Source organism: Pollicipes pollicipes, unplaced genomic scaffold (assembly GCF_011947565.3).
Source record: "Pollicipes pollicipes isolate AB1234 unplaced genomic scaffold, Ppol_2.1 Scaffold_7231;HRSCAF=8579_pilon_pilon_pilon, whole genome shotgun sequence".
Taxonomy (NCBI): domain Eukaryota; kingdom Metazoa; phylum Arthropoda; class Thecostraca; order Pollicipedomorpha; family Pollicipedidae; genus Pollicipes; species Pollicipes pollicipes.
In genome coordinates, this window is record NW_023597034.1 from 18343756 (window position 1) to 18369335 (window position 25580).

At 53.9% G+C, this 25580-nt stretch overlaps 1 protein-coding gene and 1 non-coding gene across 2 annotated transcripts in view; both read left to right on the forward strand.

Moving 5' to 3' along the window:
• ct (homeobox protein, cut) overlaps nucleotides 1-15265 on the forward strand; it is a 38939-nt gene extending 23674 nt beyond the window's left edge. Inside the window, exons 3-10 of the mRNA XM_037233554.1 lie at nucleotides 6081-6256; nucleotides 9357-9451; nucleotides 10702-10880; nucleotides 11636-11900; nucleotides 12890-13170; nucleotides 13412-14137; nucleotides 14267-14412; nucleotides 15256-15265. Coding sequence (XP_037089449.1) covers nucleotides 6081-6256; nucleotides 9357-9451; nucleotides 10702-10880; nucleotides 11636-11900; nucleotides 12890-13170; nucleotides 13412-14137; nucleotides 14267-14412; nucleotides 15256-15265 — 1878 coding nt within the window. The remainder of the gene's footprint in view (nucleotides 1-6080; nucleotides 6257-9356; nucleotides 9452-10701; nucleotides 10881-11635; nucleotides 11901-12889; nucleotides 13171-13411; nucleotides 14138-14266; nucleotides 14413-15255) is intronic.
• A 6501-nt stretch (nucleotides 15266-21766) lies between these two features.
• TRNAA-AGC (transfer RNA alanine (anticodon AGC)) lies at nucleotides 21767-21839 on the forward strand. Its single transcript has one exon. It is a non-coding gene; the product is annotated as a tRNA-Ala (tRNA).
• The last annotated feature ends 3741 nt before the right edge of the window (nucleotides 21840-25580 follow it).

A 25580-nucleotide genomic window follows, 5' to 3' on the forward strand; every position in this document is an offset into this window, starting at 1 on the left:
CTCGTGCACTTTGCGTGTGATCTGCCGGCCATCTCCCCAGATACCCTGGAAGTGGTGTGACGCTCCTTGGCGGCCTCAGCGTCACCCCAGGAGTCAAATGAGGCCAGCATTAGCCGAGCCAGCGCCAGGCTTCTGTCGCTGGCGTTCGGCCGCGCTCAATGTGTATAATCAGAACACGCTCGGCATGAATCTTGCAGAGGGCCGAATCGATCCGGAGACGACCCTGTCCCACCTAATGGCGTGGAAGTTAGATTCCGAGGCGCATGATTAGAAATGAGGCCTGCTGGGGTCGATGAGGCGGCACAGACCCAGGGTGAACGCGCGCAGAGCACCAGTTGTGATCGTGTGAAGCCGGTGACACTGCATGCCTTTTGCTCGAAAACGGCTCCGATCAGTCGAGCACTTATCCGCCGACGAGAGATGATAATCGATCGAAAATGACGCCCGACGATCCCATTTGTTTGGGGGTTGCCTCGAGCGTGAGCCTCGAGTGCTGGCGTCCCGGCGAGGTCCTTGCACTGCTCCGTGTTATGACAGCTTTACTGAGCACACCATTCCATTCGCTCTCCAAACGAGAACACATCACCGCGACTATGTCACACGAGTGCATGTCGAGCGTGAGACTGGTCCAAGGGCATATGTGCAGGCACAGCGGGTCAGCATCAATGGAGGACCCGGAACAAGTCTACCCGCTGTAGCACCAGCTCCGTGGGACCCGGCGCCGCAGTAAAATACTAATTAACAAACGCTATACTTCAGATGCTGGGGCGACCTCTCGGCATGGCCCGCTCGTAAGGCGATGATTTGCAAGCGAGGCGTCGCGAGGGAAGGTCGTGGGTCACGCCACCCCTCCCCACCGCCATGCCCGCGGCGACAGACAGCGCGCGCGGGGTCACCGGGTCACCGATCGGAGCGCGTGAGCGGCGCGGTTGCCCGCCGCGTCTCAACAAACACGCCCGCAGCGAGTTAACGTCCTATCAGCTGCTGTCGTGGGGCTGATGTATGGTTGCAGCCGCCGGGCGGTTCATTTGCAGTGAAACAAGGACGCGCTGGTCGACACCGCTCTATTGACTGTTTACCTCTCGCCTGGAAGGGTGAGCGAAAAAGAGCCAGCTCTGTCAATGTCATCCGACGCTACCCACAAACTCTTTAGTGTGCGAGCACCACCGATATCCGCTATTATCACCACGCTTCCAGCCACTGAGCCCGTATACGTTGGCAGCTGCGGCCGCCGCGTCACGAACCCGGCGCTGTGGCTGGGAGCTCGTCGGGTGTGGATCAGGTGCGCCACAGTCGGCTACTCGCGCATCTCGCCGCGCCACGCTCGCCGCGCAGTGCGTCGCTGCATGCCGCGCCTCAATCGGGCTGGTCCAGCACCGCCGCAGCGTCCAATCCGCCCGCTGTGCAAGGCTGGACCACCGCTGCCAAACTAGGAGGATGTGTCCGGCACGTGCGACAGTCAAATACTGAGGCCGCACGGTCTCAGTGGTGCGAGGCCGCGACCAAGTGAGCCGGTAATTGTTCCTTTTCCTGACGAATTAGTCTTTTTAACTGCATCGATCGTGCTGACGCCAATTAATTTTTGTCTGAAGCCATAGGTTCGCCTCGGCGGTCGAATGAAAGGCTTAGGCTGGACCTCCGTTAGGCATTGCTGTGTTTCATCGCGACTTAGTCGATAGGCGAGCTATTGATTGCATGGCTTCAGTTGTTCTAATCGGGTGATTAAAATGGTCGTTTGGAGTTCGCATCATGATCATATGTCATATCCGGGTCAACATCATGCAACGGCTTTAGTGCTGTGGACCTACCAGTACCGACAGTTAAATGTCCCGAGGCGCTTTGTAGCGATGGTTTGATGTCGGGCCGCACCAATACCGGTGACTCATAGCCGGTGGACGCTCATGTCGATCGCGACAATCCGTCAGACCCGATCGAAAACTGGTCTCCAGCGACCATACCCGGAAAGGCCTACAGTACGCACATCAGCCCAGACAAGTGATCTCCCAGCTTGCTTTCGCGCCTGATGCTATTGAACTTGGCATTCGCTCGCCGTCAGTTAGCCATGCCGTTTTATCGGTGGCTGGTGGCGGGCGTCGCACGTTCGTCTCCAAGTCAAACATCTCCACTCAATCGGAGTGCGGTGGCCGCGGCTCGTTTGTCAGGCGGCGACGGCTGCAGTCGTGTAACCGCTCGCTGCCGACACGATGAGAAATGCCCGCCGCCCAGACAAAAATGGCGGCGCTGGGCCGGCGCGCCGTCTGATTTGACGACGCGCCGGACGGTGCCGGCGCCCGAGCTTCGACGGGGTTTGATCGCGCCACGATAGCCGCGGGCCGTTCCTCACGCAGCGCGAATGCGGCGAAGAGCTGCCGAGAAGCCGCGGCCTTCTGTTCATCATCTCCGAAATTTGTCTCTTTAATTCCGGTTGTAATTTGGCTGCACGCATGGTTCGCCGCCTGCAGCGCTGCGTCACCCTACCCTCCGCCGGCGGCGCGCTGCCGCCGCCGCCACCCTCTGGCGGCCAGATGAGGCCCGGTCGCCTTTAATGACCCGTGCGACCCGGAGCGGCGTGGCCGGCGGAGCCGCGGGGCCAACACCAGCTGCTGCCGCCGCCCCCGCTCTTCGTCGCCTCTTTGTCGGCTCTTTGTGAGGCCTTTGTCGTCCCTGGTGGCTACTAGGCTACCAGCGGGTGCGTGCGGAGAGGCGATGCCCTCCGTCAGCGGGGCGCGTGCCCCGGATGAGGTACGGGCAGGAGTGCATGACAGTGCGTGACAGCGGCGGATCCTCGCGACGGAAGCACCGCAGGTCATAGGGGACGCCAGCCAGCGCCGCACAAGGGCGCCTGGGATCCGCACATCCACTCACGCACTCCCCTTGGATCCCCTCCGCCGTCAGTCAGACCGCTGCCCGGCGGCCGCCCTGCTTAGAGCGTCAGCCGTCCCAAGCGCCAGCCGTCCCACGCTGAGTGGCCAGAGCCTGTCTGGGACCCCGTCCATCGGTGTTGACGGCGTGCGGCGTGCGGCGCCTCCAGGCCGGGTCAGACGGCCGCACGGGACCGCCCGACCCGCCACAGCCCGCCTGCGACCCCGTCCACCGGCGTTGACGGCGTGCGGTGTGCGGCGCCTCCAGGCCAGGTCAGACGGCTGCACGGGGCCGCCCGGCCCGCCACAGCCGTAAAGCGCGCCCGTCAACAGGGCGCCGATCGTATCGGGACCGTACGCTCCGCTCTGTCCTGGCCGTAATTTACTCGGCGCGCGCGCCGCTTCGTTAACTTCGACGCCTGCCGGTGCTGCGGCGGCGGCGTGGGAGCGGTCGGGTCGCGGCGTGGCGGCGCCGGCACCGCCGCCACGCCGGTTACACCCCGTCCATTGTCTCGGCGACCGGCCATTGATACAGCCGTCACCACAGGCGGTGCTAACGCGCCCGCGCGATGATCAAACTGCCGGGCGAAAGGGTGGCCTAGGGGGGGGGGGGGGGGGCGGTCGTTTGCTGTCGCGGGGTTGTTGGGAGGAGTACGTGTCAAGATAAGAAAATCTGCTGCATTAATCGTCCATGGTATTCGGGTGCGACATTACGTTTGGGTCTAATCTCGTTATGCATTTAGTTTCTATCTATGCATCGAAGGGGTTGCCTACATGCATAACGCACATTGCACGTGCCAGGTCATCCGTGCATGATGTTGGCAGTCATTTACACACCCGCAGTCCATAGCCATAACAGCGTGTTTGTTGTCCGATATGGTCATTCATAGCGCTGTAACGCAAACAATTAACGTCCATAGTTTGCATGTGAAAACGACGCCTTCAATCTCACCCTACCCATAGGTGAATTGCCACGTCATGGACATCTATAGCTATCTTTACCCGCATCTATATATATCATATATATCATAGCTATCTATACCCGCACTGGCTGCTTCTGACTGAGCCTCCGAAATCCGTGAACACACTATTTTGATTCAGCAGCCATTTCCACCCGCGGTCATGCAAAGTTGCATGCCATTTAGAGGCAAACACAACAAAGTTCGGGTAGGAAGCGTGATTACTAGTAGGCTGCCAAAATATCTTTTCAAGTTTGGACAGTAAAACTGCGCTGCAGAGATCTATAAGGATGGCTTAAGAGTCACCGCCCCCAAAACATCCGTTCAGTAACTCGTGCCACATGGGCTCTCCTTTGCCAGCCATGACATCGCCCTTTACATGCACGAATATGAGCCACCAAGTCCTACGTGGCTGGCGGGCGGCCGTTGATATACAAACGTACCCAGAGCCATCCATTGCCAACAACGGAAACTCTCTGAGCTTTATCGCCATCATTTCTCCAAGCTGCTCTTCCATCGAATCGCATTCAATCAGGCTGCATGGGTGGACAGCTGCAAAGCAGCCTGAGAGTGGCGCGGACTGACTGGCCGGTCAGCAGCGGCGCCGGCGCCGTCCGGCACGCCACACAGCCTATCTCATCTCACGGCGCGGTCGAACGGGGGACAAAATACGCCTGGTCCCCATCGTCAAGATGCAGCCACCCGGACGGGCCGCATTAACCTTCAGCCCGTGCACATTCAAGCTGGCGTTAATGCACGAGCGTATAATTTAAAGGCAGCTAATTAATTTACTGTGCCATTATGTATGATTGTTCGACGGCGGCGAACGCGGCGGTGGTCGCCTGCTCCCGCCGCGAGCCCCACTCCCCGCCATCTCCCCCAGCCCTGCTGCAGTGCGGCACCGGTCGGCTGCACCGGCCGTCCTGACCCCAGCGCCTGCATTCTTGTCCGATTAATTACGGCTGAACTGGAGCTGACTTGGCGGGCACCAGCGCCGGACAGGCCCATCTGGCGATGGGCCCGCGTCGACAGCGGCGCTCGGGGCACGGGTCACCATCCCAGGGCTCTGGGGATGTCGCGACGTCTCGAGATCGAGCCGAGGTCATCCGGGCCGGACCGACTCTCGTTCGGCTGGGTGTCCAGGCCGGTGGCGATCACCGTAAGACGCACCGACCTCGGATATTTCGCTGCCGGTTGTGGATGCCTCGGTTTGCTACGTGAGACTGAGGGCCGTCAAGTGATGTTGGAGGTGCGCACGGCCTGTCAGTTTTGCGTTTGCTGGGAAGACTATCAAACCGCTGACTACGACTTGAAGACTAACTCCGTTGACATGTACAACTGTATCGATGTTATCTAAGGTGACGTCTAATTGCATGCGAACCGTCAAAGGTCAGCATCGGATCAGCCACCCCCGAGGAGCACAGGACTCATCCCCACCAACCAACCCCACCCGAACACTTCTCACTTGGCATGTGATGGCTTAGTGCCATCCAGAAGTGTCTCCTTGACGGCCCGCCCCAATAATTGAATTTTTCAACATTGGGCCTGCGCCGATGCATGGAAGGTGTGACCTTGGGGAGTTTAAATAGCGTTTGGAGCTTTCCAAACATCTTAAGAAAGCATCCTACCTGGTAGCATCCTTTAGCGGACCATACGTTGCCATATGTATATCTTGCTGTTGTGCTCCAGTCTCTGTTGAAGTACGCCGCTGTCTCACATCACAAGGTGACCTGTGCTGACCTTGTCTTTCTTGTTCTTGTCTTTCATTTCCCTCCACGGATGCCAGTTGGCTCTTCTGGCCTGCGCTGATCGCGACCTTTTGTGTCATTTTCCGCTAACGGAGGCTGAGGAATCGGATCGCCAGTTGACTTTACCTGACCTGTGCTGATCTCATCTAATTTCAGTCATACCCCTCGTCACTTGTTACGCTTGGCTTTGCTGACCTTGTGCATTTCAGTCTCATCCCTCACCACTCGGTCCCGCCTTACCTGTACTAACCTGGTCGTGCTTTCGTTTATCTCTTGCTAGCTGACTCTACGTGACCCGCGTTGACCCTGCCATGTTGAGGACCCCGAAGGACACTTGCAATGTATTGTCACTGACAGACCTCGCCTCTCGTCTCTCGCCTCTCGTTGACCCTGCTGTGTCTTAATCTCTGCTGTCGAAGACGCGGCACCTGTTCCAGCCTCTGCGACGGCTCGCAGGCGTCTGATGACCTCTGCTGGCCTCGCCTGATCTCTGCCGACCCTTCTGTTTCCAGTCTCCTCTGGCGGAAGCGCGGCACCCGTTCCAGCCTCTGCGACAGCTCGTCGGCCCTGGCGGCTCTGACGAGATGGCCCAGGAGAAGATCGCCCGGCTCTATCGTGACCACCTGGCCAAAATGATGAGCCAGAGACCCGACCTGGGGCCGGGCTTCCCGCTGGACCAGTACCAGCGGTAGGTGTCCGGGATATGTGACGGGAAAACGACGGGGTGAAATCCGGAGAACGGCTGATCTTATGGCCGCGTCCAGGGACTGCTTTGGTATGTCTGGTTGTTAAGGCTGCAGGATTTATTTCGAGGAGGCGTATAGTTACATGTGTCGATCATCAATCCAGGGAGTGGTGGTCGTCTCTCGGTGACCAGGACACCCGTCCTTGACAGCAGCGCGCTGACCGAGAGCCCAGCCATGCCCTGCGCCTCACCGTATGCGCAGCGCTCTCTCGCTTTGCTTATTTAGGCGGCGCAATTCCACCAAGCACGCCTATAAATCAATTCATATACGTCGACATCCCTGTTGAAGCACATGCATCACGATGGTGTAAAATAGCGGGAGGAGGATAGTGTTGACGTACAGATTGGGTAATCCAGCGCACTTAAACACTGCGTGAAATCGATCCATCTCAGCGTGCACATTGTAGTACAAACGCGTGCGGTTCCCAAGCCCCCCGGCGCCGGTTGCGAGTCCAGTTCATCATAGTCCAGTTCAGTTCATCATAGTTGCGAGTCAAGTTCATCACGGGCCAGTAATACACGGGCCGCCGGGGCTGTATAGCGCCAGAAGGCTGTCTGCGTTTTGAGTTGTGTAACCATTGGTGGCGCCAGTGGGGGTCGATTGCGATGGTTCTTGCAGTCGCTTGCCACCCGTTGTGGCTAATTGCAATTCTGCCAGACTACAGAAGAATTATAATCAGCAAATGAGTCGAACGCTCTTTCCGGCGGCCGGAGCGGAACTACAGCACTGTTGTTTAGTGTGGATTCCGACCTCTATATCCAGCATCAACTTCAGCCAACTGCCCCACAGAGTGGAGTATGCATGTTCCAGTCACGCTGGCAGTGATAAAGACATTAGGCTCACCCAGATACCACGCTGAGTTTTCGGACAATGCTCTGCGCTGTGATCTGAGCCGACCGGTAGCACGCGATCCTCCAAATTGGAGGCGTGCGTGCAATAGCCTCACGATCAAATTTTGCCTTTGACATTTGCGCCCCGTTGAGCATCGAACGCCACAATGTGTTCGACCAGACAACTGCGAGACTGCGAAAACTAGCAACACTGCAGAGCCACGGCCAAGTCCACGACTGTAGACTGCGAGCAACTACCAACACTGCAGAGCCACGGCCGAATCCACGACTGTAGACTGCGAGCAACTGCCGACACCGCAGAACCACGGTCAAATCCACGACTGTGGACTGCGAACAGCTGCCAGCACTGCAGAAACACGGCCGAATCCACGACTATAGACCGCAAACAACTGCCAACACTGCAGAAACACAGCCAAATCCACAACTGTACCCTGCGAACAACTGTCAACACGGCGGAACCACCGCCAAATCCACGACTGTAGACTGTGGACAACTGCCAGCACTGCAGAACCATGGCCAAATCCACGTCTGTTTCCTAATTTTATTATGCATGAACGCCGTCCTGATGGGAATTTGCAATGTTTCCTATGTGCGAACACTCCGTTCTGGTACTCTTATTTCTACGAAACCAATTGTCCAGGATCGTAACAAAAGTGATTCATACCAAAAAATATAGCCGAAGTCGGGCGTTTGGGACTGGGGCCGCAGTGACTGTAGCACATGTGAGCATAATCTGTTGTTGTTATTCTCGGCAGGTTGCGTAAGGGAACCTTCATGTAGTGCCCAGTTAATGCCTTGCGCCCCCTCCACATAAAACTTTCCGAAACAGTCGCATGAGGATGCTGTGGGGACGGGCTTCCGAATTTGCATCGTATGTCTCGTGAATTTTTTTATTCGTCCCATGGTCACGCACACAAATGATCTTGTCAAACCCTTCCAGACTCCTCCAGAAATACTGACGATCCGGGCGGTACCGTGTCACCTAGCCGGCCGTCCAGTCTGCAGTGTCGTTCCCTCCCCCTCCCCACTACCCACCTGGCGCCGCTCCAGGCAATATGTCAGCGTCGCCCGCAGCTGCTCTGCCCTGCAGCCCACCCCCCCCCCCCCCCTCCCCACACCTTGTCCAAGGCGAAGGCCTGTCCACATCAGGGACGCTCACGGCGAAGGACGTTAACAAGCCACGCCGATAACAGCAGCATCTTCGTATCCCTTTTTAAACCCCTGTCCTAGCTCATGTCAGCTGGCATGGCTCCTGGGCGCTGATATCACCAGCGCAGTCGCTAGCGCATCTTAAAAGGGTGCGTGACGACGCGCGTCGCGCTCGCTGAATAGCACTTCTTTCAACTGAGCAAGGAAAATGACTTATTTTTAAAAGCGCCGGTGCCGCGGGAAGCGGAGCCTGGGAACTAGACTCCTGATATTCTTCATAAGGAGGCTCGTGATACGCTTGAGCGCGAACAGATTTAGGGTGACGGAGCACAACAATAATACTGGCGTTTGATGTGAAAAAATTATCTGCGAACTCTTGTGAAATTCAAACAGAATTAATAGCTTATGAGACCTTGCGTTAAGAGACCATTAATTTTTTCTAGCCTCTGGGTCCCCACTTTCAAAATGTTACGTGCAATGTTACTTATCACAACAACCCGCATTTCACTGATGCCAGCCGTCCGAAGTACCCGCCGGAAGGTCAAGTTTACTTGGGCTCAAATCAGAAAAATGATCATCAGGGGGATGTATGAGAAGTACAGACAATAGCAGCCAGGGCTTGCGAGCGTTTTGATTCACCTGTCGAAACCACGGCTGGTGAGCGATGCCGCCTATCCGCCGGCACGCGGCAGTCGGTCGACCTCAGGTCACCCCGGCCGAAAAGGGCGTGGCTCACTCTGAGCGCTGCGCGTGCCAGCACCACTCAGCCTGTGCAGGATCAGCACGCGCAGCCTTGCTGAGTGGCCACCTTATGCTCTGGTCGTGGAGCGCGGACACTCAGCAGTGTCACGCTTCGGCCGGTGCTCACAAGTGCCGCACAACATCATACCGCCATGTTACTGTCACATGCATGACGTTTGCTAAGCCACGCCCAACCCCGCACACACGCAATGTCGAACTGGTCTGGCGACTGAAGGAGCGGCGACAGGCGGCGCCTAGGAGCGGTGTGCCGCGCTGATGTCAGCGTCTCCCTGTTCTCCAGCATGCGCTCGCCGGAGGAGCTGCGTCTCGCCATGGACCTCTACAACCAGGAGCTGGTGCGGCACATCCAGCGACAGCCGGCGCCGAACGGCACCGGCCCGGCGGCCGAGCCGCGCCGAGAGGAGGGCCAGCGCGCCGAAGCCGGTCCGCCTCCCGCCTTCACGCACGTCCGGCCGCGCCCCGAGGACGAGCCGCACGGTAAGCGGACGTGCCGCCGCCACCAAAGCCACCAAAGCCGGTCCGCCTCCCGCCTTCACGCACGTCCGGCCGCGCCCCGAGGACGAGCCGCACGGTAAGCGGGCGCGCCGCCGCCACCAAAGCCACCAAAGCCGGTCCGCCTCCCGCCTTCACGCACGTCCGGCCGCGCCCCGAGGACGAGCCGCACGGTAAGCGGGCGCGCCGCCGCCACCAAAGCCACCAAAGCCGGTCCGCCTCCCGCCTTCACGCACGTCCGGCCGCGCCCCGAGGACGAGCCGCACGGTAAGCAGGCGCGCCGCCGCCACCAAAGTGCGCTGCACACTCGCCTATCGCGCTGGCTTGTGCGACCACGGGAACGCAGTACAATAACAACAAACATTCGATAGATCAAACGAATCAAACAAATGGTCGACCGCCGATACGTTACTCATTGAGTAAGAGATTCTGCAACTGCAAATGTTTGGCCTTCAAAACGAGAAATCAGTGCCAGTCCATTTGATTGAGCGCTAGCGCGTACTTTTTTCAGCTGGTGTACGCTGGCAGAAGCCAGGCCTTGTTCTGTCGGGACTGGTCAAAGAGAACTCCTGTTCACACAACCAGCCTTACGCACCAAAATCGGAGGCTTGCCAAAGCAAATGGATCACCTTTACCTGGATGATGACTTCATTAATTTGACCTTTTAATTTATGGTGCTTCATATTTAATTTTGCCTTTTAATATATATATATATATATATATATATATTAAAAGGCAAAATTAAATAATGAATATATATATATAATGAATATATAATGAATATATATATATATATATATATATATATATATATATATTCATTTTACCTTTTAAGTTATGAATGAATTTTACCTGGATGAATGGATCGCCTTTACCTGGATTTACCTTCACCCCCACTATCGAGATGTGCAGACAGGATCCGTTTAGCTGAGCCTGTAACGGTAGCGGCCGGCGTTTTCCGCCCGCAGCTGCCGCCCCGGCCAGTCCGCCGTCGCTGGCGAGCGCCTCCGGCCTGCTGCCCGGCCTGCCCCCGGGCGGCTTCTTCATGCACTCCGCGGCGGCCGCCGCCGCAGCCGCCGCCGCCGCTGCTGCTGCCGCCGCCGCCGCCGCCGCCAGCGCGGCCGATGAGCCAGTGACGTCAGCCAGTCCCCTGCAGCGCATGGCGAGTATCACCAACTCGCTGATCAGCAGCGCCAGCCTGCCGCCGTTACCTGCGCAGCCGCAACGACCGGCCAAGGCTGTGCTGCCGCCCATCACGCAGCAGCAGTTCGATCAGTACAGCAACATCAACACCGAACAGGTGGTCAAGAGGGTGAGTGCTGCGTGCTGCGTCCAACGGGACGGGACGGGGCAAGACCAGACGAGAAGGAAGTGTTCAGTTATAGCAATGTAGGTCTTGGTTCATGGGGAGTGATGCTTGTCAAGGAGAGCAGCTATGAAAAATGATCAGCTGTGTTGTGAAAATTTTCCGTTGATGTCATTCTCGACACTGACTAGGACTCGGGGTGCCGATGGCATCCCGTTAGTACTGGGCCTTAGGAACGGGTTGTTGTGATTTAATAAGTTTTGGGCGGAAGTTTCTTCATAAGGCGCGCAGCGGATGATAAAATATCAGACCCTCAGCTTCGACGTCAAAACAGCGTTCGGCCCATAACAATGTGAACAAGCCGCGAGCTGCATGCCTTAACAATGAACTAATTTCGATCCCGAGCACGTCTTTGAGCCGTCAAATCTGCAAGCGTTTGCCTTCGAAGATTAAAATCAAATGAACAAAGTGTACTTCGACTGACCCCTCGGACCACCACCTGAGCTCCATCGGCCCCTTTCTCTAATGCTGTTGGTTTCGGGGTCCTTGGCCTCGGCCTCCCGTCCTGGGTTTCATTTCTCAATGCACCGTGTATCGAGTTAGGGTGAATCTCCAGCCGCTGCCAGGTCCCTTAGCGAGCCGTGCATCGGTTCGGGATGGACAGCTGACCACTCTCAGTTGCCGTCTCGGGTTCAGACTCCTGGCGTTCCAGGCGGTTGGGACCTCAGCCGCCTCGTCTTACCATGGTTCACCTCCGGCAGATAAAGGAGCACCTGAGTCAATACTCCCTCTCGCAGCGGCTGTTCGGCGAGTCGGTGCTGGGCCTCTCGCAGGGTTCCGTCTCCGACCTACTGGCGCGTCCGAAGCCCTGGCACATGCTCACGCAGAAGGGTCGCGAGCCCTTTATCCGCATGAAGATGTTCTTGGAGGACGACAGCGCCGTGCACAAGCTGGTGGCGAGTCAGTACAAGATCGCGCCCGACAAGCTGATGCGCACGGGATGCTTCAACGGAGGTAAACGACCGAGTGAGTATCCAGATAGGTTAGTGGCTGCGTGGTTGGGACCCCTGCCCAAGGACAGCTGAGAAGGATCGGTGGTGCGGGGCCGCCGCGCCATAATTCAGACTGGAGGCATGAATGCATGCCTCCAGTATTTCGTAGTGCTTGCGGTGAAGTCGCAGCGCCCGCGTTGACCAGCACAACGTAACATCTTAAACGAATGCTCCACAAGGTCAGCTTCGTACGTGATATATGAACACTTGAAATCCCCCGACAGCCTGGCCACGGCCTCTCCCTGACAACGGCCTCTCCCTCTCCCTCCCTGACGTCACCTCTCCCTGACAACGCCCGGCGCCTGCTTCAGTCACTCGCCTTAGATACACGGGCACTGAATCAGATTTACTCAATGGCTAGAAGCACGACCGTCCGACGTGAATCATATATATTTTTGGCTTAATTGCGCGTCAACTACTTTTGTGCCCGGGAACTGAAAGACCTGAATACAGCCCTCACCGCAGAGGCTGTATCCACACCAACCGACCCAATCATCAGCCGTTATATCTGAAAAACCGTGCTCACCAACGCTGGATGTGAATGACTGGAACGTTTTACTTCTCTTGGCCTTTATCATCGCATTGATAATGGAATGACAAAATCTGAATGATATAATGACGTCATGGATGCCTGGGTGACCTTGAAATAGTCTCCCTGAATTTGTCTGCACATCTTCGCGTGCGTTTAGCTCAGAAACTAGATGGGCTTATGTCTTAAGAAGAGCATGGCTGTAAACTGCACCGAATGATCTTCAAGATGATCATTTCAGTTCAAAATCCCATACAAATGTGGAACACTGCCTTCAACAGTGTCTGATCTCGGCGCATGTAAAGATTACGCAGTGAAATGTTTAGGCCGAATTAGCTGACGGTACCACGCGGCGCCGGCTCCACCTCCTCTCACTGTTGGACGCCCCCGTCAGCCTCCGGATGCCGCCTCACGCGCTGTGACTCTGCCGCCAGGCTTCGTCAAGCTGCCGACCAAGGGGCCCGAGCTGCCGCGCTCGCTCGAGTCGCCGCTGCCGCCGGTGGTGTCGCTGGCATCGTTCCCGGGCCTGCCGCCGGCGGCGCTAGCGTCGCGGCTGGCCGGTATGGACCCACTGATGAAGTACGGCTTGCGTCTACCGCCGGCGCCGCTACCCATGTCTGTGTACAAGACGGCCGCCATCACGCCCGAACTGGACACGCTCTACATCACCACCAAGATCAAGGAAGTGCTGCTCGCCAACAATATCGGCCAGAAGGTAAGCACGAAGCTTGCGCGCGGTGTGTTAGGTGGTCAATAATCTTCGGGCAGGTCTGACGTTTTTTAAAGCCGACTTGCTAGCGAAATAGGTAGTGTCCAGGCAGGGGCTTAAGCCGATGCATGTTTAGACTAATCTTTTGTGTAAACATGATTTGTTACCGCTCATCACGGAGGCCGTTGAACCACGGAGCAGAGCGTGATCGGTTTACATTTGTCGCATTGTTTTGCCTCTGTTGCAGTTGTTCGGCGAGGTGGTGCTGGGCCTGTCCCAGGGCTCGGTCAGTGAGCTGCTATCCAAGCCGAAGCCATGGCACCTGCTGAGCATCAAGGGTCGTGAACCCTTTATTCGCATGAAGATGTGGCTGGAGGACTCGCAAAATATCCACAAGCTGCAGCGCATCAAGAGCGCGCGTAAGGAGAGCAACAAACGGCGACGTCCGCGCGTCGATCCGGCCGGAGAGGGCGACAGCGCTGACGCCTATTCCTCCATGTCCAACAGCCCCAACTCGAAGAAATCGCGTGTGCTCTTCACCGACGAGCAGAAGGAGGCGCTGCTGCTGGCGTTCGCGCTCGACCCATACCCCAACATGACGGCCGTCGAGTTCCTCTGCCAGGAGCTGGGCCTGACGCACCGCACCATCACAAACTGGTTCCACAACCACCGCATGCGCATGAAGCAGCAGCCGGCGGGCGAGGGCGCGCCTCTGACGGTCGGCGGCCGCGACGCGCCGCACTTCGACCCGCTCCAGTTCAGGCTGCTGCTCCGCGGCCGCCTGCAGGAGCTGCAGCGCGAGAAGGGCCTGCCGGCGCCGCTGCCGTTCGGTGCGCTGCCCGGCGCGCTGCCCGGGGGCCTTCCCTTCCCCTACTTCGGCCTGCGCACCTCCGACGACGAGCCGGCCGGCGGCCTGGACCTGAGCATGAAGTCGGACGACGGCGAACGCGGCAGCGACGCGTCAGGTCTTTCGGCCCGCAGCAGTCCGGCGCCCGGCCGCCGCGACGCCGCCGACGACGAGGCGGAGGTGGGCGTCGAGCCGGCGCCGGCTGGCCGCAGTTCGCGCCGCAAGCCCACGGCGCCGCAGTGGCTCGCGCCGCAGTGGGTGGCCGAGCAGCGCGAGCGCCAGGTGATCAACGGCGTGTGCGTGATGCAGACTGAGCTGGGCACGCCGCCGAGGCCTGGCGAGCTGGAGCCGGAGCTGGCGCTGGGGGCCGAGCCGGAGCCCGAACCAGAGCCGGAGGCAGAGCCGGAGCCCGAACCGGAGCCTGAGCCGGAGTCCGAGGCCGCGCTCGAGCTCGAGCCCGAGGCCGAGCCCGAGCCAGCCGGCAGCGAGACCGAGCCGGAGCCGGAGCCGATGGAGGCCGAGGCAGCGCCGTCACGCCGTCCGGACGCCCCGGACGCCGAGTAAGGGTTGCGGTCACGTGCAATGCCGGACTGTTGGATATTTAGCAGTTAGCCAAGTTCAGTTGCCAAGTGATTTGTCAAATGGACACTAAGCAAACAGATGGTACATATGCCACCAAGTGGCCGGATCGAGGCATCTGCCCACGCTCCGATATATATATATATATATATATATATATATATATATATATATATATAATATCTGTGTTCTTCTCATCCCATTTTGGCATGTAAGTGGGTGTGCGCGGATGTGCGCGTCAAGACTGGGGAGCATGCGTCTGAGAAGGTGCGTGGTTCGAACCCAAGCATATGGGCTCCCCTGGCTCCCAGCGTACCAGCGAGTTGGCTTGATTGTGGAGTGTCGTAATATTAACATAACGATCCACGCTTTAGTCAGAAGACGAAAGACAGCCCACTTTATCGGGCGCAGCGGCTGCGTGGTTCGAGATATATTATATTCACCTTTGTAGACAGGTTTCCGGGCGCTCGCAGTAATGCTGTCATCTGTTGACCAGTTTCAACACCAGCGTCTGCGGTCCCGGCCACGGTCATCGTTGCGTGCACCTCTCACGTTGTTACAGTGTGCGTTTTGACTGTTGCCTTACGTCGGCTCACCCTGACCCAAGCTCGGGTCATGTCCCGGTCAGGGCTGGCCCATGATCTCCGGTCCCTCTCGTTCAAAAGCTGCCGATAGTGCATCTATTGTCATCCAATCCCTAGTGTTGCTCATGTTTTGCCGTTGCGTTGTAAGAGCAATTGAAGAGGGAAGACTCAGTTTCGCTTATGCTCTTTTTTGCAGCTTCGTGCCGGCTGGCACCAGAGGGCGAATGCGTGGTACTTTGCCTGGTGTATTGTTCACGGGAGTGCTGCTCAGTTCAGCGCCACGGCTGGTCCATTTTCCTGTTACAGTGTCCCAGCACGTGTTGTCACAGTATGTATGTGTAAGATAATATCTGACAAGCGTGCAAATCACAACCGAGCTGTAAGCTTATCTGAAATAAATTCACGATCAGATGGGCTGCTTGATCTTGAACCGACCAGCTTCCTGAACCTAACTTTTCATCACGTTTTACTAGACAGCACACGAATATGATAGCAACATTCTCGCGCTCACATTGGGCTTGGTGAGGGCAGAGCACAAATATTCGGCAGAGCAGAGCACAAATATTCGGCAGAGCAGAGCACAAATATTCGAAGGGCCATTGGACTCTTAGGAGCCCATTCAACGCTTTTATCTGATTTTGTAGACAACAGGAAGATGGAGAGAAACGCGCGCTCTACACAACGCGGCAAACTTTACACGTTAGCTGTATAAAGCTTTCTTGATGTGTTTTGCCGCCGTGAATCTATTGTCAAAATATGTTCTTAATCTGCCATAGGAAGGAAACTTCTGGGATATTGGAGAGATAGGCTACAGCGTGCAATTTTACGTTAAGGAGCTATTTTTTTTTTAAAGCGATCCAGTACTCGATTTTAAACGAACGCCCAACTACGCCATACGCGCACAAAAGGAAAACAGCGCGACATGATCCATGCGTTTGCATAGCTTACAGGATTGCGGCTGTGATGGAAGTCGTCGTCGCTTAGGAGCGCTCAAGTACTTTCTACTTACTCAGAAGGCCCTGCGCTGTTGCTGTGGGCCATGCAAGTTACCTACTGAGGCATTCGATGCTCGAAGGCCCTTTACAGTGGTTTAGCGTCCTTTCCATTTGCTCTCATCTGTGGAGGATTCTACACTCTTGTCGGTTTTTTTCTGCTAACCCGCTCCGGCAATCTTGATCGCACAGGGCCCCACCAGTTTGGTCTTGGATTTTTCTCGCTTACTCGAAACACCCTGTGCTGTTTACTGCTGATGCCTTTGTAATGTACCCCTTTGTAATGTACCCCTTTGTAATGTACTCCTTTGTAATGTACCCCTTTGTAATGTACCCCTTTGTAATGTACCCCTTTGTAATGTACCCCTTTGTAATGTACCCCTTTGTAATGTATCCCTTTGTAATGTACCTCTTTGTAATGTACCCCTTTGTAATGTACCCCTTTGTTATGTACCCCTTTGTAATGCACCCCTTTGCTGATCTGTCGTGGCACCCTCGATCGCTCAGGTGCCGTCCCTTTTGGTTTAAGATGGCCGCGTCAATCGACCGGGCGCTACTGATTCCTCTGACGCCTTCCACGGCGGTCTTGCATTCCCCCTATGAGGTCACGACGACTTAACAATATTACCGAAAGCCCCACAGGCGTTTGCGAGCGCCGGCACTTTCGTCAGGCATTAACCGCAAAAAGCCTTAGTCACACACGCTCCAACGGGTTTTTACACGCAATGGCATAGAGTAACTTCACGAGTCACCTACGTCGTGTATTTCATTTCCTCTGGCTGTTGAACTTGAGGCGTTCACAATGGCGTTCGCGACATCCGAAATGTAGTTTGAGTTCCAGCATATTTCGTACTCCGCTATGATTGTCAAAACAAAAGCTCTGCATCTGTCACTAGCCATTAGCTAATCATAACATCGACTAGCCGGCATGCCACCAGAAACAGGTTGTTGCATACAATCTTGAGATCAAGTGTCGGGCTTGATTTTGTTGGTATTTAGCAGCCAACTTTTCCGCATTTGGACACATCTCCGGAATCTTCAGCCTCGAAATGACGGCATCCACCACAGGCCCACAGCCAGGCAGGTGCACTGGGTGCCCGCACACTCCCTGGTCTCTGGGGCACAACCAACCAACCAACCAACCAACCTCGCTCCTTGCGACCATTGCATTTAAGGCATATATGATTTGCGCCGATTGGATGGGGCTCTTCCTCGTCTTGAGATCTGCTACAATCGTTGTCGAAAAGCGTCGGCATTCATGCCGGACTTGGCCCATGCCAAGTTTTTTTACCAATCTCAAACTCTGGAGCAGTTGTCGCTGTTACGTTTTGAGGAATTGCTTAAGGTCTTGTGTCGTCAAATATTTTATCTGTACGTTAAATTGTTTCGATATGTTCATGACAACCCTGGGCGATATTAGAGCTGTTGGATCTCAAGTGACGGCAATCAAATCTTCCGCGCTATGCACACGCGTTCGATTTGCGATGGATATTTTTTAACGAGCAAAGGTGCTTAAAAAGCTTTTAATGCGGACAGTGCCAGATAGCGGCACTCGCAAAAGGAAGCTTCACGGGTCACACCCCCGAAGTTTCCAATTAGGAATAGGTCACGAACCGTATATTTGATAAGCAATGAGTAACGAGAAGGTGTTATCTAGAAGACTTCACAGTTGAGTTGAGCCCGTTGGGTTTAGATGTAATATGAGCAATAGGGTGAGTTAGTGCAGACTTGGGAAAGTTATGTGCAGTAGTATGGGCAAGACATTTACAAAATTTCGGGAAGATTCAAGGAGATATTGTACACATTGTTTCTGTTTACGCTTCGTTTCGGCATAATTAGCCCCGTCACGTTCATTGTGTAAGTGACGACGCAAAAGAGCATGTTTGCATGCAAACGTTCCTGTGCCTCTCCCACAAATCGTAATTAAATGTCTGGAAAAGTGCACACAGGTGGGTAACTAGTGGGCATAGCTGGTCAGGTCGGGTATGGCGTCAACAACATAGGTAACGAGCGGATTGAGTCAAGGAAATTTTACCCGTGAATGCCTCTAGTGTGGGCACAGCCCCAAGGGTAACGGATGGATTTGGAAAGGGAAATCTTACCCATCGAGTCCTCTGCTCTGCAATGATCTTGGCAATACCACCGTCTATTTCCTTCGCTTTCACCAGATGTTTCGGATACTACTATCATAGTTTCTAAACTTAAAGCTCATTTCACTAGCTTTTGAAATTTTCGGACTTTGAGCGTGTGTAACGAATAGTGCACTCGCCTCCTGTGCATCAACAGACGCTCGTTTGGCCTGTTAAAGCATATGATACAATGTTCTTGCCTGGTGCTCGTCATAACACGATAAATGATGCGGCCATTTTGCACCAAATTCGCAAAAAAATACGACACGAAGATGATCGTGTAAGCGATACGCAGTCCAACTGAGAAAGGGGTGCAGTTGCGCGGAGCCGACACAACCCCAATACGATTAATGTTCACCAACGGCAAGTCCAAAAGTCAAGGGCTTAACGAAAACGATCCGTGATTTATCGTAACCTGACTTTATCTAACCTTGTAAAAATGTAGGTCTAGCTAGGTATGGGCATCAACAGTCGCAAAGCCGTCAAAGGGAGTAGCGACGAGGGAACCCAGTGCCTGTATGATCGCCATTCATCTCCACACATGAGTGCGTCCTTTTGCAAGACATGTAAATTTGGGACTTCGGCTGACCTGGAAGGGCAACTAGACAGGACGCATCACTTCAAATGTTATGAACTGAGCGCTGAATAATTCACCTACACTACCTACAAAATACTGGTACCTTAGCTTCCATACAATGAGGATAATTTTACTACCATTACCACCACGAGGAGGACCTCTAACACATGACTGATCATTGTCACATGAAAAGAAGGCATACCACATTTTATCACGTCTTTTTAGGATATACCTTGAACTCCTCTGAAACAAGGGCGCTGTGATGTGAATCTGGCATAGGGCTGCGCTCAGGGTCTGTTTACCGTGGCTGTAAATGGTAGCTTTCCTTTTAAGTGATGACATTACGCCGCATCCACAGCTAGGGGGATAGAGAGTCGCCAATATCTTACGTGGGCTGGTAGGCGGCGACACCGAACGGCAGGTGGGACTTGAACACCCGAATTTTTGGCTGAGAGGCGGACATTTCATCCCCAGACTATCTCACCACTTGGTAGGTTTCCCTGACATAGTTATCGGCAAAGCATACAGGCCTGCACAAGTCGCTGTTCTGCGAAGGAGAGGTGCTTCGTAAACCACTGGGGATATGCGCCACGATATGTTGCATGCGGGCGACAGCCATGAAACGGATGCTGTATCTGTACGATCACATGGAGGAGCTGCTCTGGAACCTGGAGGAGAATCGCTCAATTCGTGGCGAGACGAGAGTAAAAAATCGCCGGACTATCCCCGAAGGCGGAAGAGTCTCCCACGTACATCTCACTGGTACTAGTCCTGGCCATCTTTCAGCCTTGTGAAATGGTGGCAGCGTTCCTGCAGAATGCCTCCTGCACAGCTCAATCGGCACTGCAGTCGCTTCAAGTTCTCAAAAGCCGTCTGCAGGACCTGCGGGACGGTAGACTGAAGAGAGAGACTGAGGAAGCTGCAGCAAAGGCTGCTGATCTGGACCTAGTCACGCCACCACCCAGGAGGCGCACAAAAACACTGGGGAAAGTGCGGCACGACGGCCTGACAGCGAATGACTGTCAGATGTCACCCAGGACCTCGTTGGAGGCCTTGAACCTAGTGATCGCCGGGCTGGAGAGCCGCTTCCATACCCCAGGTCTCCAGCTCGCTGCAGATCGTAAACAGGCAGTTCTGGAGAGTCCGTCAGACCAGCAGCTGTCATCACAGGACGCATTGAAGCTGCCGCCGTCCGTCAATCATGAACGGCTAAACTGTCAGCTGTCGGTGCTGAGCAGTGGCTTTCCCAAAGCACCGACCTCTATCGCAGAAGTGTGGGAGAAATAATCGGCGACGCACGGCCCGGCCGGGCGGATGCTTAGCGAGGTCGAAACACTCTTGTGCCTAATACCCAGTCTCCCCTGCGCGGTGGCATCGGCAGAAAGGTCAATATGGGACAATCATAGAGGTAAATTACATAGAGGTCAATATCGGACAACCTCTCCTGACGTATCTCGTGCTCATGCATGTTCACCAAGAGAGGCCGCACAATCTTGACGTCAAGAAGCTGAAGAGATCCTCCGTGAAGAAAACTCCGGAAAGGATGCCAACGTGCGGCCGCTGCTAAGTGAGTGCCATAGCCATGAGGCCGCTGAATTAGTGTCATCATCTACCTGCCACTGTCTCATTGCTGTTCACATCCTCAACGTTGTGCAATGTATGACTTCAAGCGGGTTAGAAACGCCGTATTCTGGATGTAGTTTCTCTAACTGCACTGCCCGCACAGATATGAGGTTTATATCCATCTCAACGTGCATCTGTATGTCATTTCCTACTATCGCTGGAATCAACCCGGAATCATCCGCAGCCATCGCAATGGTCGGAACAAAGAACTAGTCCTGGCGCCGGGATCAATATCCTCCAAAAATGGCAATATTCTGTTGTCAAACTGAATCTCCAACGCAGCATAAACAAAAATAGGTCTGCAGATATCACAAAGACTCAGAAATATTATGGCCTGTTCGCATATAAGTGTCCTGTAAAGTTCCACGTCAGGTCTCTGACTAATTTCTACTCTTTCAATGAAATAACTGAGGCTGCCGGAAATTGTTTTATTACATTTTTATCGTTAAGCATGCTCCGTTAATTCGATGTCGTAACAGCGGGAGGCCATAAAGCAATGCATTTAATGTCAGAAAGAAAGGTGTTGATCTCCCGGTTCTTCGATATTCTGTTCTCCAAGATTGAAAATAAAGTGATGAAACGAGTAAGTATTCCCTCATGATCATGAGCACCGTTTCGGCGCGTCGAGTTTCCTCATAATGTATACCAATGCTTGCTTGATAACGTTTAGACGGTATCTCAGGGTACATGGGCATTGAAGGTCGATTATTTTCAGAATTTTTGTCAGCCATTCCACGCGCGACACAGCGACCTCAGCCCAAGCCACCACCCCAGGGTCGTAGCTTATATGTATATGTAGGCATGTATGGGTGTGGATGTGAGAGCCGCTGGATGTTTTGTATGACATTCTGCAAGCACGGCTTGGCCCCACCCCCAAAACCAATGTCTAGATCCGACCCAGATGAGAACCTGCAGAATTCTGCAGGTGTCTCAAACTTAACGGGCGAAGAAGTCAGTGGTTCCGCTATTTTCCGACGTAAGTTGATAATTGAAAATTTAGACGAGTAGGTAAAGCAACGAATGAGCAGAGTAGGGCCCACCTCTGCCCATGCCCGGTGACCTGGCTAAGCCAATGATAAACAATCACCACCGAATACAATACGTTAATTGGGATAGGTAGTAACCTACTTCAATATGCTTATCATGATATACGATTTGCACCTAGTACCACATGCTTACAATATGCTCAATGGACATCATTGCATATCTCTTTCCGTAAGATTTATTGTGTAGTATATACTATACAGCTTTTACCACCACTGACCCTCGTCGGGGCTGTAGCTCAAGTGGTAGAGCGCTCGCTTAGCATGTGAGAGGTACGGGGATCGATACCCCGCAGCTCCAAGGTTTTCGCCGAGTTAATCGTGACGCACACCGCTTCCGCTTTGGTCCGGTTCAGGATACGTGAAGACTACATAAAAAGATGGCAAGTGTGCATTAGTGTTACAGGATGAATGAAATACTGTTTGTGTTCATGAAACAGTATGATAGGCGCTAGTTTGCGTGCCACGGTAGAACCACGACCTGATTTGCGTGGTTTGTGGCAATATTGTCCTAAACGTGCGACCTCGTGAAAATAAGACAAAAGTGACGCGTATGTTGTAAAAAGCACACTGCCTTCATTACATTACAGATGGAAGTGTTACTTTCAACCATTGGATAGTTGAAAACAAATAGCCCGTTAGACCTTTGGTTTGCTGTTGCCAAAAAGCTGTGTAGTGCTCCACCGGAGCTAGACTTTTGCTGGGAGCTCCAACGATGTGCGGAGATCTCACAACCTGCATGTGGGAATTTAATGTTTGACTCCAAAGCATAATGACCTGTTTGCTCATCCGATGAAGAGCTCGGGTACATTCTTCGACGAGGATCTGTCTTTTGCTGGCCCCACACCGATCATGCTCGGGGATTCAGGCCTACAGTCTCACGCATGGACCGGCTTGCGTAGGGCCAGAGAAGATACAGAACACCAAGCTTTCTTTCCTTTGGGGGATGTCTTCCGCAATTTACAGGACAGACACTCCTGAAACGCGGAAAGCTGAAACGTGCCTTCCACGGCCTAGACATCCCAATTGTGTCGGAAACGCACAGTCACTCTTCGTGTGGCTTGTGCGCACGACGTTGATATAAGCAGTGACAGATCCGTGATTTTTTCGAGAGGATGACCACGCAACATTGTGGGCCGCGTGCAGTTTGGGGCCGGCTAAAAAATTATCCTCGGGTTACGGTCATCACTGAGAGAACATGCAACGACTTTTGGTGGGAACAGGGGGTGGGTCAATTTGTCCAACCGTGCTACCGGGTGTTAACGACACACCCATCACCCAGGTACTATACGGGACTGGTCTCTACCACCGCCTTTCTGCTACGCTTACCACATCAATATCAGGCTCGCACGAACCTTCTGCAGTTTCACACAAACTGACTCTATACCACCCCCTAGTTTCACCTACCAGGTGGCAACCCTTCCCTGTAGCATCCACGCAACCCTCTCCCCAGAGGGGCGTACCAACCTGCTAGCAGCACCGCACCGCTGTCCTTCCCCAAAGTTCGCTCGTCCGTCAGCCTTGATCTTTAAACCACCGAGCAAATATCAGTTCCCATTGTTCATTGCTTCACATAAAAACAAAATCTGAACGCATTTTGTGGTTTCCTTTTTTCTAGCTTGCGTGAAAAATTCGGTGACTTTGGGTGTTCTACGCGGGTACGCGCAAATTTGTGGAGACGCCTCAAGTCCACGTCATTTGAATGCATATATACCATTCTAGATGGACGATCATTAAGGGAGTGCGCACACGATTTTGAGTGTACGGATTTGGAGGTCTCCATTGCTTGACTTCGTTTCCAACCATTCTTTCCTTGCCATTCTTGTCCGTTCATCGCAATAACACGTAGATAATCAGCTGTTGCATTATTCTGTTGCCATCATAGATATGAAGGACTTGATAGGACAACAGCTGTCCGCCAGCACGTGAAAGCCGCCGTCATCTTCATCGTCGGTGAAGACACCGAGCCGCCTGTGCAAGTTACCTGGTACGTTGGAGAGGGCCAGTGCTTGGTGTTGGTGGCAAATGCTTCGTCATGTTGCGGCCTTCGTTGGTAGCATGTTCCCTGTAAGCCACAGATATACCCAATTAGCCATGGATTTGTGTTTTCGTGTTATTGTTGCTGGTGGTGGCGGTGCCAGTCGGAGGCGCCGATCAAGCCGCATGGTTCTCTTCCAAGGGAGCATTTATGGTCTAAGTGGGATAATTCACCCCAACCCTAATTGACCCTAATTCATTAATTATTTAGTTGGGATATTTGATTTTTGATGAACTCTAGATCTAAGATTATTCGGGATGACGCTAATAGTGAGCCATTTTCTAAGACACTAATCAACGCCAGTTTAACAGGTGGAATAGCGGTAAGACGGCAGGGAAATATATCTTCAGTGATTTCATCCTAAGACCCCTATGTTAACTTTAATACGGGAAGCCATCTTCCGTGCCTAGTCTTTAAGAACTAGGTGCCATGCGTACGTAATCATTACCTGCGGAACAAAGACAGCTTTCTTTAAGGGTACCCGTACCCTTAAAGACAGCTTTCAGTACCCGACAGCTTCCAGTACTAGCACTGAATCCAGGACATTGTCCAATTCCCTTGCACTGTAAAAACACGTGCCCACAAACCATTCTTCCCTATGCCGAAACGAGCTTCCGTATATCTTCTTGTTTTAAACAAATTTATACAATGTTGCAAATTTTAGCACACGAAATACCTAAACAGGCCCTCCTCAGATGTACTTGAAAAGTAATTACTCTGAGGTAATCGCCCTGGAGCCCTGCTACTGAGCTCTTCCTCCCAACATCCTACTTTCTGAGGTAGTAAACTTCCCATCCCACTGTCCTCTGAGGCAGTCACATGGCCCTCTGAGACAGTAACCCTGGAGCCCTGCTGCAGTGCTCTTCGTATCCCACTTGAGTTCTCCGGCGGCGGCCAGGGCAGTCGGGCATTAACACCCCCTCATACGGCCACGTCCCGCGCCGCTCCAGCACTATCAGAACGGACGCCCATGTCCCCCATAGCTCCAACACTGTCAGAATGGACGTCATACGTCCATGTCTCCCACCGCCCCAACACTGTCAGAACGGACGCCCATGTCCCCCATAGCTTTAACACTTTCAGAGTGGACGCCCAAATGCCAACTCCCCCCCCCCCCCCCCCCCACTGTCTGAACGGATAGTCATACCCCCGCCCTAACCCTGTCAGAACGGACACCCATGACTCACACCGCCCTGACACCTTTAGAACGGACGTCGCACGGGCCATGTCCACCACCCCAACACTTTCAGAACTGAAGCCCACGCTCGCACCGCCCCAACACCGTCAGAACGAACACCCGTGTTCCCCACTGCCCCAGCACCGTCAGAAAGGACGCCCATATACCCAACGCTTAAACATTGTCAGAACGGACGAACCAGATAATCACACAGCCATCCAACCTCTCCCCATCGCGACAGCACACCACACTCTTGGTCTTCATAGCCAACTGAAAAAAACTAGTGCTTCTGCGTCACTTTTCGATCGATAACGATCTGGTTAGGTCTAAATAAGGAATAAGTTCTAAGGTTTTGCTCGTAGCGACCCGAGCAACAAATAATATATGCCGTCGACGTCATTCATGGCGACATACCTCATCGATTCTGCGCCTTTTAGTGTTTGCAGCGGCTCGGACGACGCAGATTCTACGTGATGTCACATAGGATAGATGGTCTTGGTACAGTGCGAACATATTCTAATTCTCGCAAAGTTTTTTCAGCCAAAGCGTTCCGGTAGACTAAGTCGTGTCTCTGTCGTGAGAAACGCATCGGTATTGGTGTGGTAATGGAATGCGCATGCGCTGTAGCTGTTGCGCGTTGTGGACATGCAGCCGTTTGCCCACTTACATGGGCTTTGACGAGGCAACTCTGGCAGGTCAAGTCCATGGACCAGAGATAATCTAACTTCATAGAATTTGAGACCTTACCTGTTTTAATCTTGTAGTCAGAGGCAGTCCGACCAAAAGCAGAAGCGTACGGAATTGACGCTAATTAACGTGCCAGACAT